Source organism: Muntiacus reevesi, chromosome 10, assembly GCF_963930625.1.
Source record: "Muntiacus reevesi chromosome 10, mMunRee1.1, whole genome shotgun sequence".
Classification (NCBI taxonomy): domain Eukaryota; kingdom Metazoa; phylum Chordata; class Mammalia; order Artiodactyla; family Cervidae; genus Muntiacus; species Muntiacus reevesi.
The window spans coordinates 44,433,577-44,449,753 of NC_089258.1; the positions used below are offsets into that span (position 1 = coordinate 44,433,577).

General features: G+C 52.9%; 1 protein-coding gene across 1 annotated transcript in view; it reads left to right on the top strand.

The window, feature by feature from the left end:
- Positions 1-16,177, top strand: part of DLGAP2 (DLG associated protein 2) — a gene marked incomplete at its 5' end in the record, with an annotated part of 450,426 nt that overhangs the window by 360,392 nt on the left and 73,857 nt on the right. Inside the window, one exon of the mRNA XM_065946643.1 lies at positions 8,496-9,556. Coding sequence (XP_065802715.1) covers positions 8,496-9,556 — 1,061 coding nt within the window. The remainder of the gene's footprint in view (positions 1-8,495; positions 9,557-16,177) is intronic.

Consider the following 16,177-nt stretch of genomic DNA (forward strand, 5'->3'; position numbering starts at 1 on the left):
AGGATTGGGCACCACCTCAGATTTGAATTCCTGGGTCACACGGTTGCTCCATGTTTAACCTTTTGAAGAGCTTTCCAAAGCGACGTGAGATTGTCCATATGTAGGGGCTTGTCATCCATGAGCAGAGATAGCTTTACGTCTCCCTTTCTAATTTGGATGCCTTTTCCCTCCTTTTTCTTGTCTGATTTCTCTGGCTAGACCTTCCAGCAGCGAAAGTGGGCGGCCTTGTCTTGTTCCAGATCTCAGGGGTATAGCTTTCGGTCTTCCACCGGTGAGAGTGTGGGTTGTTCATAACTGCCTCTGTCATGTTGAGGAGGTCGCTGTCACTCCCAGCTTTCCGAGTGTTTTCATCCTGCATTTCGTCCAGTGCCAGCTCAGCAACACCTGAACTACAGCTCCAACGTGTTGTAGCGTGGTGGTCACTTTCCGTTACGCTGAACCATCCTCAAATGCCCAGGATGGATCCCACTCGGCTGTGGTGTATAATCCTTTCTCTGTGCTTCTGGGTTAGGTTTGCTAGTATGTTGTTGAGGGTTTTTGCTTCTATAGTCTTAACAGATATTGGTCTGTAACTCTTTTCTTCTGATGTCTTTATGTGGCTGCCATATCAAGGTAATGCTGGGCTTGTGAGTTAAGAGGTCTTCCTTCCTCTAGTAATTTTTTGTTAGAGTTTGAGAAGGATTGGTGCTAATTCTTCTCTGAATGTTAAGTAGAATTCACCCGTGAAGCCATCTGATCCTGAACTTCTCATTGTTGGGAGGTTTTTGATTCTTGATTCCATCTCCTTACTTGTAGTAAATTCTGCTGAGAATTTGCTATAGCAAGTTCTGCTGTGTAATTCTGTCTTGTAGTTCTGTCAAGATTTTCTGTTTCTTCTCAAAATAATTTGTGTGTTTCTGAGTTTGCCCATTTCATCTGGGTTATCGCATTTGTTGGCATTTAGTTGTTCATAGTACACTTATGAGCTTCCCTGATAGCTCAGCTGGTAAAGAACCCACCTGCAATGCAGGAGACCCCAGTTTGATCCCTGAGTTGGGATGATCCCCTGGAGAAGGGAAAGCTACCCACTCCAGGATTCTGTCCTGGGGAATTTCATGGACAGCAGAGCCTGGTGGGCTACAATCCATGGGGTTGCAAAGAGCTGGACACGACTTTCGGTTTCAGTCCTTTTTATTTATATAAGGTTAGGTCATCCACCACTTTTGTTTCTGATTGAGTGCTTCTCTTCTTTTCTGTCTAGCTAAAGTTTTGTCAATTTTACTGACTTTTTTGGAGATCCAACTTCAGTATCATTGGTTCTCCGTATTGTTTCTTTTTAACTTATTTATTTTTAATTGGAGGATAATTGCTTTACAGTATTGTGTTGATTTCTGCCATATATCTCTGTATCCTTTCTTATTTCATTTATCCCCGCTCTAAGCTTCATTCTTTCTCTCCTCCTGCTAGCTTTAGATTTAGTTTTCTTTTTCTATCCATATGAATTTGAAGATCAGATTTTGAATTTTCACAAAGAATCCCATTGGGGTTTGGGTGGTGATTGAGTTGGATTTGTACATCAACTGGGGGAATGTCCCCATGTTAACTGTGTTAATTCTTCCAATTTATGAATATGAGATATCTTTATTTTTTATTGAAGCACAGTTGACTTAAAATGTGTTAATTTCTGCTGTACAGACAAGCAATTCAGCTATACATTCTTTTTTGAGAATTCAGAGAAGCGCTTCCATTTATTTAGAGCATCACTAATTTCTTTCAACAATGTTTTGTAGCTGTCAGCATAAAAATCTTGAACTTCCCTGTTTAATTTTTGAGGAAACATTTTAAAAGTGGCTTCAAACCAGCTCCTTTTTGACATGGTGGCCCCATCTTTCACACCTCACACAGCAAATTCAGGACAGGTACACCGGCTCTCTCGCTGTGCCCGCTGCCCGGCTCTGTGCTGCCGGGTCCCGGCGAGTGAAGTTCCCGAGGAGCTCCGCGGGCAGGCGGGCTGAGCTGGTGCTTCTGTGGGGCCGTGGGAAGGAGGGAGTGGGGGAGGGCCGGGAAGCACAGGGAGCCGGGCGATTCCAGGACCAACCAGGGGCGCATCGCCTCGCCCTAGATCCGACTGAGATTTCTGAGGGAGTGTTGGCAAGTTTCACTCATCTGGGAAAAGACGTCCTTCTTTATTTAGCAAGCACCACCACGGTTCACTGGAGGAAGTTTTTGCACTTCCATTTTGTCTTGCTTGGATTGTTCTTTCCATTTGGTTCAGTGAGATTTCTCCTCCAACAGGGTTCTCCTTCTCATTGAGGGAGCAGAGGTGACGGCGGACAGTCTGTCTCTCCCCTGAGGGGGTGGAATCAGAGGGAAGTGCAGGCAGCTCAGGTGTGAGCGAGCTCCCGGCAGAGGGTCCCCGCGGAAGGACCTCCAGGCTCAGGGCTCTGCACCCAGGGGTGGGGCAGGCACAGGGCTCCAGACTCCCCCGGAACACCTGGGCCCATCGCCGCAGTGCAGGCCCAGCCTGGGTGGCTCAGGCTGTGCTAGATGTAGAACCCGAGAGCCTGGTTTAACCAGAAAGGGCCCAGAGGACCCCCCTCTGCCCTCCCCGTCAGCAGCAGCCCAGAGCCGGATGCAGGGTTCTGTCCGGCGCAGCCCTGATGTGAGTGTGTACATGTGCACGTGTGTGTCTGCGTGTGTGCAGCCACCTTGGGGCCTGCCCACCCGCCCTGAGGGCCTCGGTCCCCGCCTGTGGTGGAGACGGCTTCCGGGTTGGGGGGCGGCTTCCAGGAGGGCAGAGTCTGTGACAGCACCCAGCACAGTGAGCGCTCCATCAGGTTAGCCGTATTTTAAAAGGTTATTTCCACGACTCAGAATGTGTTTCACCAGGTATGCCAACTGTCTTGTGAAATCCAGCCATACAATCTGCATTTAGATCCTCAGGTGAATTTGGGAAGATAGTTAATGCATAATGATGATAATTGCTCTTTTTTTGCTTAATAACAAAAAAGTGTTCAGTGAATAGCTGGAAATGAGGAAGCCAAGATGCTTCCACATTTTGTTACCTCACTTTTACAAAGAGAAATTAGCAGCCCCTCAGGATTCATTATATGTTATGCAGGCTGGATGGCATCACCAACTCAATGGAGATGAGTTTGGGTAAACTCCTGGAGTTGGTGATGGACAGGGAGGCCTGGCGTGCTGCGATTCTTGGGATCGCAAAGTGTCGGAACGACTGAGTGATTGAACTGAACTGAACTGATGCAGACTTATTTAAAAAAAACCTACACTATATCCTCATCACATGTTTCCGTTTGGACATCATTTACGGTGGGTTGTTACCCTGTATGTTGTTATTGCTTTGTTTCTCAGAGGTAAGGTGTAAGTTTCCACGCATACGCCACAAAATTCAGTCCCTGAACTCAGGGGAAATGACAGTGTTATCAACGTGTGGCAAAATCAAATTTAATTCATTTCAGTTAAACTTTTCTCTTTGATGCTGTTCATTTATGGAGCCACAGTCATAGCGTAGCTTGCAGGCTAAACATTAAGCAGAAACGTGATACGTGTGTGGAGCAATAATGGGTTGGCTCTTTAGCATGGAGCAACATTAGAATTGTATTAAATTACACGTTAATGGAAAAATAAAGCAGGCAATAATAGGATGACAACTTAGGCTGCTGTACAGTCTAGATTACAGAATACGGTCGTGCTGTTTACTAGCTGAACCCTGAATTTCCTTTGAAAACTTGCTTTTAACTGTGTTAAAATGTAATGGAACCTGAAATATCCCTTCCTAATATTTCAAGTTCTCCGGTTACAGTGTGGCCATTGAGACAGGCAGGCGCTACGTAGCTCTTATGGGATGGCCACCCGCCCCCTGAGGCCAATGAGCGGCTCACGCTGGACGGAGTGAGGCTGTGCCCGGGGGTGAAGGGCCCCTAGGCCCGGAATCGCAGACCCTGTGCTGTGAATGTGCAGGGGAGACCCCGTGCTGACCCCAGGAGCCTGCGCCCGGCCTCACCCCCACCCTGGTGTCCCTGGGAAAGCTTTGTTTTCTCTCCTGCCGGCAGGCGCTCCCCGGTAGACCTCTCACCCCCCAAGTTCCCAGGATCGGGGAAGCTCAGTCCTCTTCTTATCACTCGTCCCCTCGTCTGGACCAGCCTGACAGGTGGCAGCCATGGAGCCTGGGGCGGGGCCTTGGAGCCCACACTGGTGTTGGCCAGCGTGGTGGTGCCAGATGTTCAGTGAGGCCACGCGCGTGGAGAGGCCCGAGTCACGAGAGACAGGTTACTGATGGGAGGCCCCGGCCGAGACCACGGCATCTCAGATCCCTGTTCCTGGACTCAGGAGCAGACCGGTTACCGACGGGAGGCCCCGGCCGAGACCACGGCGTCTCAGATCCCTGTTCCTGGACTCAGGAGCAGACAGGTTACCGACGGGAGGCTCCAGTCGAGACCACGGCGTCTCAGATCCCTGTTCCTGGACTCAGGAGCAGACAGGTTACTGACGGGAGGCCCCGGCAAAGACCATGGGTCTCAGATCCCTGTCCCTGGCCAGTCTGGGCATGAGCGCACGGGGTGACACTGCAGGAGCCTCAGATCTCGACCTCCGGCTGGTCTGGGGTATGAGCATGTAGTCACCACCCTCCACCCAGGCAGGGTTCTTGTTTTCTGCAGAACAGCCCCAAGATATGTGTCAGATGGCACGTCCATCCCTGAGGAGCAACCAGGACCCTCTGTTATTGCTGCGCTGGTGTTGAATCTCTCGTCTCGTTTCTTCAGGACGTTTTCCTTTTTTCTGCAATTCCCTCACTTCCCCAGCTTGTAACTGCTGACTCTGCTCTTTGAGCTTCGTGGAAGCCTGGAGACCAAAGGCTTTTCTCCAAGCTGAGAACAGGGCATGTGGCGGGGCATGTGCCTGGGCCCCGCAGGGTCCTGCCTCATTTCCACAGGCATCGTTGGTCCGGTGCCTGGCAGGTGGTGATGCTTCTCCTGCGGGGTCATCGAGAGAACTGGGCCAGTGGCCATCGGGGAGATGCCTTGTGTCTGTCTGCTTTCTTCCCTGTTTCCCGTGGTGGCCAGAGGGGCGCCTTTGGGGCCAGGGTGGGTGACTCTGTGAGCGCGGGTCCTCGCCTCGCGAGGTGGCTCCGGGGCAGGCCTGTGAGTGAAGAAAATGGGATGCGCTTGGTGGAGGGGGACAGGGCCCCCGGTCCTGGGAGGGGTGCTGGACCCCGAGGCAGGGTCGGGCTCAGTCAGCTTCCTTCCTGAGAGTGTGAGGCCCTTGGCGCCGACAGGGGGCCCTTCTTGTCCCCGTCCGCACACGCACACGGGGGTCCCAGGCTTGTCTGAGACGAGGCAGGTGGTGCTGATACCCGGTCTCAGACAAGAAGCGTCGCAGCCCCGGAGGCAGGCCGTGGAGAAGAACCGCGAGAGCGGCTGCTGGCGGGACACGGCGCAGGATGCTCCCGGAGGCTGAGAGACAAGCCAGCAGTGTGGGGCGCCGGGCTTACCCACTCTCCTCGGGGCTCGGAGCCTCTGCTGGGCCTGGCACAGGCTGGGGCCGGCCAGTGGCCTCCCGGGGCCCACCACCCCGTCTGTGTTCCCTGCGTGTGCACATTGTGTCGGGGTGTATGCATTACAGATGCTTATCACGTGTGCACATTATACACTCTAACAGGATCTGTTCCCTGTGTATACTGTATCCTTACTAGATACTATATGTCTATTATATATGAATATATGCATTATATATGCATGTTATGTGTCCATTATACATGGTAATAGGATCTATTCACTATGTGTATTATATGCATGTTAGTTGCTCAATCATGTCTGACTCTTTGCAACCCCATGGTCTATAGCCAGCCAGGTTCCTCTGTGCATGGAATTCTCCAGGCAAGAATACTGGAGTAGGTTGCATATCCTGCTCCAGAGGATCTTCCCAACCCAGAGATCAAACCCACGTCTCCTGCATTGCAGGCGAATTCTTTACCACTGAGCCACCAGGGAAGCCCCATATATATGCATACTATATATGCATATTATATATATATGCATTACATATACATGTTATGTGTGCATATTATACACAATCATAGACTCTATTTCCTGTGTATGCATATTTATATTATATATATATATAGTATACTGTAATAGAGCCTTATTTCTGCATATTATAAATGAATATATGTATTACCTATACATACTACTTGTGTAAAGAGCCTCATGATGAAAGTGAAAGAGGAGAGTGAAAAAGTTGGCTTAAAGCTCAAGATTCAGAAAACTAAGATCATGGCATCCAGTTCCATCACTTCATGGCAAATAGATGGGGAAACAGTGGAAACAGTGGCTGACTTTATTTTTCTGGGCTCCAAAATCACTGCAGATGGTGAGTGATTGCAGCCATGAAATTAAAAGATGCTTACTCCTTGGGAGGAAAGTTATGACCAACCTAGACAGCATATTAAAAAGTAGAGACATTACTTTGTCAACAAAGGTACGTCTAGTCAAGGCTATGGTTTTTCTAGTGGTCATGTATGGATGTGAGAAACTCCAGTACTTTGGCCACCTGATGCGAAGAGCTGACTCATTGGAAAAGACCCTGATGCTGGGAAAGATTGAGGCCTGGAGGAGAAGGGGACAACAGAGGACGAGTTGGTTGGATGGCATCACCGACTCAATGGACATGGGTTTGGGTATACTCCGGGAGTTGGTGATGGACAGGGAGGCCTGGCGTGCTGCAGTTCATGGGGTTGCAAAGAATCGGACACGACTGAGCAACTGAACTGAACTGAACTACTTGTGTATGTTATATACTGTAATAGAATTGGTTTCCTGTACATATTTGTTATTGTTGTTCAGTTACTTAGTTGTGTCCAGCTCTCCGTGACGCTGTGGGCTGCAGCAAGCCTGTACATATTAGGGTCTGTATTTTCTGTATGTATTTCATTATATATCATATATGCATACTATGTACTATTGTGACCCATTGGGCTGTAGCTCTCCAGGCTCCTCTGTCCATTGGATTTTTCAGGCAAGAATACTGGAGTAGGTTGCCATGCCCTCCAGGGAATCTTCCCGATCCAGGGATCAGACCCACGTCACCTGTGTCTCCTGCATTGCAGGCAAATTTCTTTACCTGTTGAGCCATTGAGGAAGCTATATATGTGTGTATGTGTGTTTACTATATACTAGAATGGGCTTCCCTGGTGACTCAGATGGTAAAGAATCCGTTTGCAATGTGGGAGACCTGGGTTTGATCCCTGGGTTGGGAAGGTCACCTGGAGGAGGGCATGGGCACCCACTCCAGTGTTCTTGCCTGGAGAATCCCCACAGACAGAGGAGCCTGGCAGGTTACAGTCAATGGGGTTGCAAGGAGTTGGACATGACTGAGCGGCTAAGCACAGCACAGCACACGTATACTATAAAGTCTGTATTTACTGTATATATTATATTAAATGCATACTGTGTACTGTACACATATTATGTGTGGATATATTCATTATGTGTAAACATTACATATGCATACAGTGTGATGTGTTAGAGTCTGTATCTCCTGCACCTCTCTGATGGCCAGCTGGAAGCAATAAAAGCATAAACGCGAGGACAGCAGGAAGTAGATGTAGAGCGAGGGGCAAAACCTGGAGCCCAGTAAACCTGAACTTCATAAATGCTGAGAGTTGAAAATGGTAACAACCACAATCGTGGTAACGTAGCTGGAGTAACCATTGCGTGCCCTCCTCGTGGACCTCCAAGGTTGAGGACACAGAAGCCCACCTAGAGTCCTGCACCAGAGGGGGCAGAACCTAACTAGTCATGTCCAGAGGCCCTGTTCCAACCACTGGGCTGAGCAGCCTTCCCCCTGGCAAACCCAGCATCCTGCAGAGGTCAGCTCTGGTGGTTCGAGGGTCTCTGTACAGTAGCACCACTCACAAAATGAAATCTTTTTTTCTGACTAGGATCATGTAGCTCAAAATCAACAGTGCGAAACAGGAAATCAGGGCATCACAGCTTCATCCTCACATTGACTTGGACGGTGGCCTTGAGAAGGTCCCTTCTGCTCCTTGCCTGCACGGCCAGCGTGTGGCTTTACGTGGCTGACGGCCAACCCTCTGTGTGGCTCATCAGCCCACCAGCTACATCACTGCTTAAGCAGCAGGTGTTATTCCTCAAACTTCTTAGACTGAACTACAACACTCAAATGTAGTCAGTGTAACTCTTTTCCCCCAAACTGCTTGCTTAACACCACCAAATCTTACTGTCAAGGCCTGATGACCATTTTAGACATTCAGTATTTGTAGTTACAAAACCACGCCGGGGAACACTGGTTACTCTTCTTCATACTCCTGGACTTTGGAGCTGTCCACGTGGTGTGAAAAAACAACAGTTCACTTGAGTGTCCAAATCAGGAGTGGCCCCAGGATAAAAACAGTTCACGTGTGGACGCTGGTGTCCACACAGGGTTTTCCTCCAAGTCGCTCCACGTCTGACCTGGCTTCTGTGTTCTCTCGACAGACCAGCAGTATTCATGGTCCCCGACTCCGCACTTCAATGAAGAGAGGTACTCCCCCGCACCGAGGACTATGAAGGGCTTATCCGGGAGTCGGAACCCGCCGCTGTGCTCCGGCCACACGTGTGGCCTGACGCCGCCCGAGGACTGCGAGCTGGGCCACCTGCACCATGGGCCCGAGGCGCGGCCGCCCTACCTGCTCAGCCCCGCCGACAGCTGCCCGCTGGAGCACCACCGCTGCTCCCCGCGGACCTCCATCCACTCCGACTGCGTGATGCTGCCCGTGGTGCTGGGCGACCACGTGTCCAGCAGCACCTTCCCCCGCATGCACTACAGCTCCCACTACGACAGCAGGGACGACTGTGCCGTGGCCCACGCGGGCGCCAAGATCAACCGCATCCCGGCCAACCTGCTGGACCAGTTTGAGAAGCAGCTGCCGCTGCACCGGGACGGCTTCCACACGCTGCAGTACCAGCGAGCCTCCGCGGCCGCCGAGCAGCGCAGCGAGAGTCCCGGCCGCATCCGGCACCTGGTGCACTCTGTGCAGAAGCTCTTCACCAAGTCCCACTCCCTGGAGGGCTCGTCCAAGGGCCACGTCAACGGCACCAGGGCCGACGGCAGGGCGGACGAGCACGCGCACGGCCACCACGCCAAGCACGGCCGGCGGAGCAAGAGCCGCGAGCGCAAGGCGGAGGGCCGGCCGCGTGGGGGCCCTGGCAGCTGGTGGGGCTCGGACGACAACCTGGACAGCGACAGCACCTGCCGCGCCTCCAGCGCGCTCGGCCGGCCCCACGCCGAGTCCGCGGCCCGCTGCTACCCCGACGCGCTGCCCGGCCCCTTCGGGGACCTCTCGCTGCGGACCTCCAAGAGCAACAACGACGTCAAGTGCTCGGCCTGCGAGGGCCTGGCCTTGACGCCCGACGCCAAGTACATGAAGCGCAGCTCCTGGTCCACGCTCACCGTGAGCCAGGCCAAGGAGGCCTACCGCAAGAGCTCCCTGCACCTGGACAAGCCGCCTGGGCCCCCGGAGCTGAAGCCGCCCCTGCGGCCCTGCCACTACCTGCAGGTGAGGGCTGGGTCCCGGTTCTGCAGGAGAGGGGGGCGTCCGGGCTCTGCAGGTCAGGGGGGGCGTCCCGTCTCTGCAGGTGAGGGCTGGGTCCCGGTTCTGCAGGAGATGGGGGCGTCCGGGCTCTGCAGCTCAGGGGGGTGTCCCGACTCTGCAGGTCAGGGGGGTGTCCCGGCTCTGCAGGTTGGGGGGCCGCCTGGGCTCTGCAGGTGAGGGGGGCGTCCGGGCTCTGCAGGTCAGGGGGGCGTCCCGGCTCTGCAGGTGAGGGGAGCATCCGGGCTCTGCAGGTGAGGGGGGCGTCTAGGCTCTGCAGGTGAGGGGGGCGTCCCGGCTCTGCAGGTGAGGGGGTCGTCCCGACTCTGCAGGTGAGGGGAGCATCCAGGCTCTACAGGTGAGGGGGAGTATCCCGACTCTGCAGGTGAGGGGGGCAGCTGGGCTCTGTAGGTCAGGGGGACATCCAGACTCTGCAGGTCAGGGGGGCATCCCGGCTCTGCAGGTCAGGGGGTCATCCCGACTCTGCAGGCTACTGGTGGGACCATCCCGGGAGGACCTGGAGTGTGGTGGGCCAGCCCCGGGGGCCTCTGAGGCTACAGGATCCAGTGACGGCCACGACGTGTGCACCCACAGCAACGTTTCCCCATCTGAAAGCGGCCATTGGGGCCCAGGAGTGAGTTTGCATGAGCTCACCAGCCTTCCCCACACTGGCAGCTTTACGCCTTGAATACGTCAGGGAGCCTGGTTGTAGGAACCGAATCCGCTCTCTAGGGTGTGGGTGAAACACACCGCAGGCAGCAACAGGCACACGGTGGGAGTGGAGGCCGTGACATGCGGGACCCTCTGCTGGGCCTCCCTGTCCCCTTGGCTCCTAACCGCACGTGCCCAAGTGAGAGGGAGCCCAGCGCTGAGAGGCCCCTCTTCTTTTAAGAGGCCTCTGCAGTTACTTCTCCCAGCCAATGGCGCTGTTAGCAAAGCCCTGAAACCTGAAGTTTCCTTCAGGACACATGTAATTTGCATTCCAGTCCGCCCTTCAGTGGGTGACTCGGGCTGTGCACGGGATTGGAGAGACCCTCTTGGAATCCTGAGTAAACCGTCTGATCGCCAGCGTCTGATTGCTGGCTGAGTCATTAGGCAGTCAGTTAACCAGGCAGATAAGCAACCGCGATTCTTCTCAGGCATCAGATGACTGTGAATTGCATTAGCAATTCCAACCGCCACCTGGAGCATGGTCCATGACCCAGTGGATCTGGTTTAAAAGAAAAATCTGCTCATCAGATTGCTTTCATAGACAGATTTATTCAAAGAGACAGATGGATTTAAATAGCAATATTTAAATAATATTGCTTATTATTATCTTATATTAAAATAGTAATATTTGATTAACAGTAATTAAAATATTAATATTTAAGAGACTTAAATTTTACTTGTAGTTACTTGCTAAATGCCCCCTTGCATGCTCGGTTGTGTCCGACTCTCTGTGACCCCATGGACTGTAGCCCACCAGGTTCCTCTCTCCTTGGAATTCTCTAGGCAAGGATACTGGAATGGGTTGCCATGCCCTCCTCCAGGGGATCTTCCCAACCCAGGGATCGAACCCAGGTCTCCTTCATTGCAGGCAGGTTCTTTACCACTGAAGCACCAGGGAAGTCCTTGCTAATGCATAAATAGGAAGTTTTTGCCTGAACGTCTGTAAAGGATTGTGATAAACACAGGAGATGTGAGACCTGGAGCGCCCCAGGCCCCGCCCCTCCCAGACTGCTGGTGTCGGGGAGCTGGGAGCCCCAGCCCTCCCGCAGACTCCTGCTGACTGCACTGCACTTCCTGGGGATCCTCCCCAGCCAGATCAGAGGCAGGGGAGTAGAAGAGCTTGTAGCTGCTGCTGTAGGAATAAGATTTAAAAGAACAGAGGGGAGAAATAAATGCTCACAGGCGCTTTTTATTTTCTCCACCAGAAGCTAGAGAAATTTGGAACTGAGCAAAAGTGTTGTATTTTATTTTCACCTTTGGTTTGTACAGAATACATAGTTAACATTAGAGGAAGTTCTTTTTATGTTTTTAAGTAGGTCAAAGCAGACAACAGAATTGAAAGAAAATTCTGATTCATTTTATTCTTTGAAAGAGCTTGTTTTGGTGTTTCCTCCATTGGCAGACACAGCATCTAAGGTCAGAGTTTTAATGAATGTCACACTGACGGGGTGGGTGACGTGCAGCTGGTCAGCTCAGGATGGGATGGCCCCCTTGTCGCGCCCTGCCCTGAGTTCCAGGGACACAAGGTGGATGGTGGCTGCCCGGCCCTGGTGGGAGGACAGATGGGGGCAGCTGCCTCTGTCACACCGGGAACACACAGGGAACGTGGGCCTGGGCCCCTCCAGTGCAGGCCCCTGCAGCATCACACAGCCCAGGACCAGCACCAGCTCTGGTCCCCTTCTCCCGTCCTGGGCCCTGCCTCTCCCCCTGCCTCCATCGCTTTCCGTCCCTCCTTCCTCTCTCTGTGTTTCTGCCCGACTGGTGGTCCAGACCCGCGGGGTCCCTCTGATCTCCCCCCGTGTCTGTGTTGACCATGCTGCAGTGTCTTGTCTGGGGTGTGCTGGGGGAAGAGCTCCCGCCCTGACACTCTGGGAGCTGTTGGAGGAGATGAGCAGAAGGACATGGAGCCTGAGGGTCACCGTGGGCATGGAGGCTTCCCCAGGCTGGAAGGGCATTTCAGCCTTGCCCCCAGCACCCAGCCCCTGCCAAGGTCTGCCCGTCCCAGCCCCGGGCACGCAGCCTGCCCCACCGTCCTTCACAGGAAAGGGCTCCAAACACTGTGGGTCGTGAGCAGCCTGCCCCCGGGTCACTCATGAAGCTGATGAGGCCCCCTGGCCCCCAGCTCGAGTGCACACAGAAATGCAGCCTACGCTGCCGCCTTTCTGAGTGTTCTTCACACGCCGAGGGCGGCGGGCGTGCCAACCCACGAGTCAGCTTCTCTCTGACTTCCCACCGCGAACGTTCAGTCACACACAGGCCCTGCCATTCTTAACTGGTGAACGAGAATGAAGTAGAATGTTCACCCACACAATATTACACGTTTCTGTAGTGACTGACGGTTTCCCAAGGGCCTTTCTTACACTCTCTCAAATCTAACCACAGCGTCTGATGTATACGCGATCAATGAGGCAGAGAGATTTACCAGGCTCACGGCTGGCAAATGCTCAAACCCCAGCATCTGTCAATGAAGAATTTATTTCAGCAACATTTCTCAAACGCCTGCCTGTCACAGGCCCGAGACCAAACCAGCCCTGACGGAGAGGCAGTGAGCGGCCGCAGCCTCCCAGGTCAGTCCACGTGCTGGACACCCGTCACTCCCGTCGGCCCCGCCCCCGTGTGCTGGAACAGGGGGACAGAGTCCAGACAGAGGTGGGGTCACTTCAGACGGGGTGTGGAGGAGTCAGTCTCAGAGCTGACCCACGCCCTCAGCTCTTGGTCAGAAGTCAGCCTTTACGTCTGACCGTGTGGGAGCACCCGAGGCCAGAGACCTTTGAAGTACTTGAGGCAGAAACCAGAAAAGGCCCGTTTGGTAAAGAGGGGTGGTTTTCCTAAACCGCACCTGGAAGGCTGACTGCACGTTATGCTCAGACTTTGCGCTGCGTGGATAGGCGGCACCCCAGCTCCCATGTCGTTCAAGGCTCAAGTGCACAGGCTTGTGTCCGTGTATAAAGCTTCCAAACGCTAATAAAACAGAGAAATAAAAGGAAGGTCATTTGTAATAAGAACATGAATCTTAATATAAAATCGTCTGGGCCCTGACAGACGTGTCCAGAGGGAAGTGGAGTGTTCAGGAGCTCGTTTCTAGGTGAAGACTTGCTGCTAATCTGGACTGGAGGAGGGAGTCTCAGAGACCCACCTGCAGGCTGCTCTGACCCTCCAGGTGGAGCAGCGCACCACAGTTCCCTCCATCAGTGACACCGTGCAAAGGAAACCAAGAACACTTTGGTTTACATACAGAAAAGAGCTCGGGTTGTCGTAGACATGAAGGCAAACGCTGGGATCACACAGGACGGAAGCCAGCCCTCCAGGGGGTGAGGTCGCACAAGACAGCAGCCGGTCCTCCAGAGGGTGGAGTTGCGTCCTGCTTCTTGGCCCCCAGGGTGCTGGTCACATCCCCCCAGTGTGTGGCATCAGGCTGCCCCAGACACATGTCCAGGCTGCCCTCGAGGGCGCCCCACTTGGACCTGAGGTCTTGCACTGTGACAGCCTGGAAATGGGAAGCCCAGCTGTCTTGCTCTGTTATATTCCCAGAGCAAGTGTGCCTGGCGTGCGTTTAAAACAAAACAACAAAATTTTGGACTGAATGGAGAAGACATGTCCCCACATGGACACCTAGTGTTTGATGGCATTTTCTCCCTTGGTTTCAGCACCTGGAAGAGAATATTATTACAAAACCCCAGCCCTTGTCCCTTTGCCATGCTGCTTGAAAGGAAGAAAGGACTTTTTAATCTGCAGCCTGAAGTCTCCTTCAAGCAACAAGCAGGAGATACTGAAATCTACACTCGCCTCGACCTTAGGAAGATGCCTATTCAGAAACTGTAAATGTCACTCACTGCTATAAGCAAGTAGGAAATTAGAGTAATAATTATCTCTAAATGCAGCACAGATTGCGCATGGATTCGCGGAGGCTGTGGATACCGTGGAAAGAAGTTTATTCGTTCATGAAAGCACTTGATGTTTTGGGGTCCACGCGGGCCGCCCTCACGCCTGCCGCAGCAGGTTTGTGGCCCTGTAGTGTGCTGGAGAAAGCGTTCTTTACTGAGGCACGGTGGCGTTTCCGGGTCACTCCCCGTTCTTTTGACAGTCTGCAGACATATGCTTCGGAATCAGTGTTGCAACCGCTCTTGACTCTGGTTTACTCTCCTTCTGTATTGAAATCTCGTCTGTCAAAGACTGTGAAATTGGCAGCTTCAATCAGAAACAAAAATATACAAGCTGATCTCATTTGTTAGTTAATTCACAAGCTGCTGGAAAAAAAAAACTTTGTATTTTTTTTACAGAAGCATGTTTTTTGATTCACAAAAATTCTATAAGCTGCCAGCGGGAATGCATCTTCCCTGGCACATGGCTCCTCCCCATCCGCCTCCCGCCAGCTTCCTTGGAGCACCTGCCCAACAGCTGAGCCCCTCATCTCTCCAGGGTGCTGGCGGGGGAGCCAGAGCCTCTGTGAGCCTCTCTTGTGCCTTCTGCTCAAGTCCCAATGAGCTAGAGTCCCCAACCTCACCTCCAGGAAGCCTTCCCCAATCACCTCCTCTCTGTCGACAGCTTCCTCTGGTCCTTCCCTGTTTGCCCTCTGCATCTCCTTCTTTGCCCTAATTAAACCATAATTCACGTTATTTTATGCCTGTCTCATCTACTGAAATGTATTCTCATTTGGGACTAAATTTTCTTAAATTAAAAAAATAAGTTTACTTTTTATTACAATAGTTATTAATATCTATATATGGCCCATGTAGAAAATTTAGAAAATGTAAATATAAAGAAAAATCATTGAAAAGCCCACCGTTACTGTCTCCCAGTGATAATCACACGTCCTTCCGGCTGTGTTTCTATGCATGATACAGCATCTCTGTCTTTCAGGGCTTCCCTGGTGGCTCAGCGGTAAAGAACAGCCCTGCCAATGCAGGAGACAAAGGAGACACGGTTCAATCCCTGGGTTGGGAAGATCCCTGGAGGAGGAAATGGCAACCCACTCCAGTATTCTTGCCTGGGAAGTCCCATGGACAGAGGAGCCTGGTGGGTACAGTCCATGTGGTCTCAAAACATCGGACGCAACTGAACATGCGTGCACACACACACACTTCTGCCTTTAAAGTATAGAAACATGGTGTCCACACTTTAAACACTGCTCTCCCTCGTGGACATCTCTCCTTGGCTAAATACTAGTTCTGCATGTTATCCACGGCATGATTTAGTAGATATGTTCAGCCACCCCATCAGGTATTATCAGTCCCCTCCTTTGACCCTAATGATCAGCTCACAGTCCCCGGCACGAATCCTGTTGTCCGGGGACGTTGCTAGGTCAAAGGCACACACAGATCAAGTCTTCGGACTAGTGGCATAAAGCGTGGGCCCGCGTCACTGCTGGGCATGAGGCAGGGGGCAGCCTCTGTCCCACAGCCTTGTCCGTCCTCCAGTTTGTCGGGATTGCTGAAACTGACCCCCGCGAGGAGAGAGTTGAGAGCCTGGATGCCCAGAGAAGCCCAGACTTCCCTCCTGATCTCTTCTCCCGCGTGCCCCCGCTCCTGTAAACCTATGTCTGTCTCCCCAGTGGCTGTGCTCCCGGCGTTTCTTCTCCCGCAGTGTCTCTGGCAGCTCTGCACTGCCCTCTGCGGTCTCGTGCCCACCCGCTCCCCGGGGTCACCATCCCCTTGAAAGCCGCTCGGAGATGGGCACTGAGCACCTGGCTGTAGGGAGCTTGGACATGCTGCCCCCAAGCCCTGCTCTGCGGCTGCGGGTCCCTGGGCCGCGCCGCCCTGAGGGTCAGGCCTGTGAGGACCCAGAGTCTCCGTCCTGTGAAGCCCCCTCCGCGTCCACGTGAGGCTGGCGTGTCTCCGTGTCTTTCATGGGCCCAGCCTGGCCTGGGGTGGGGGCTGG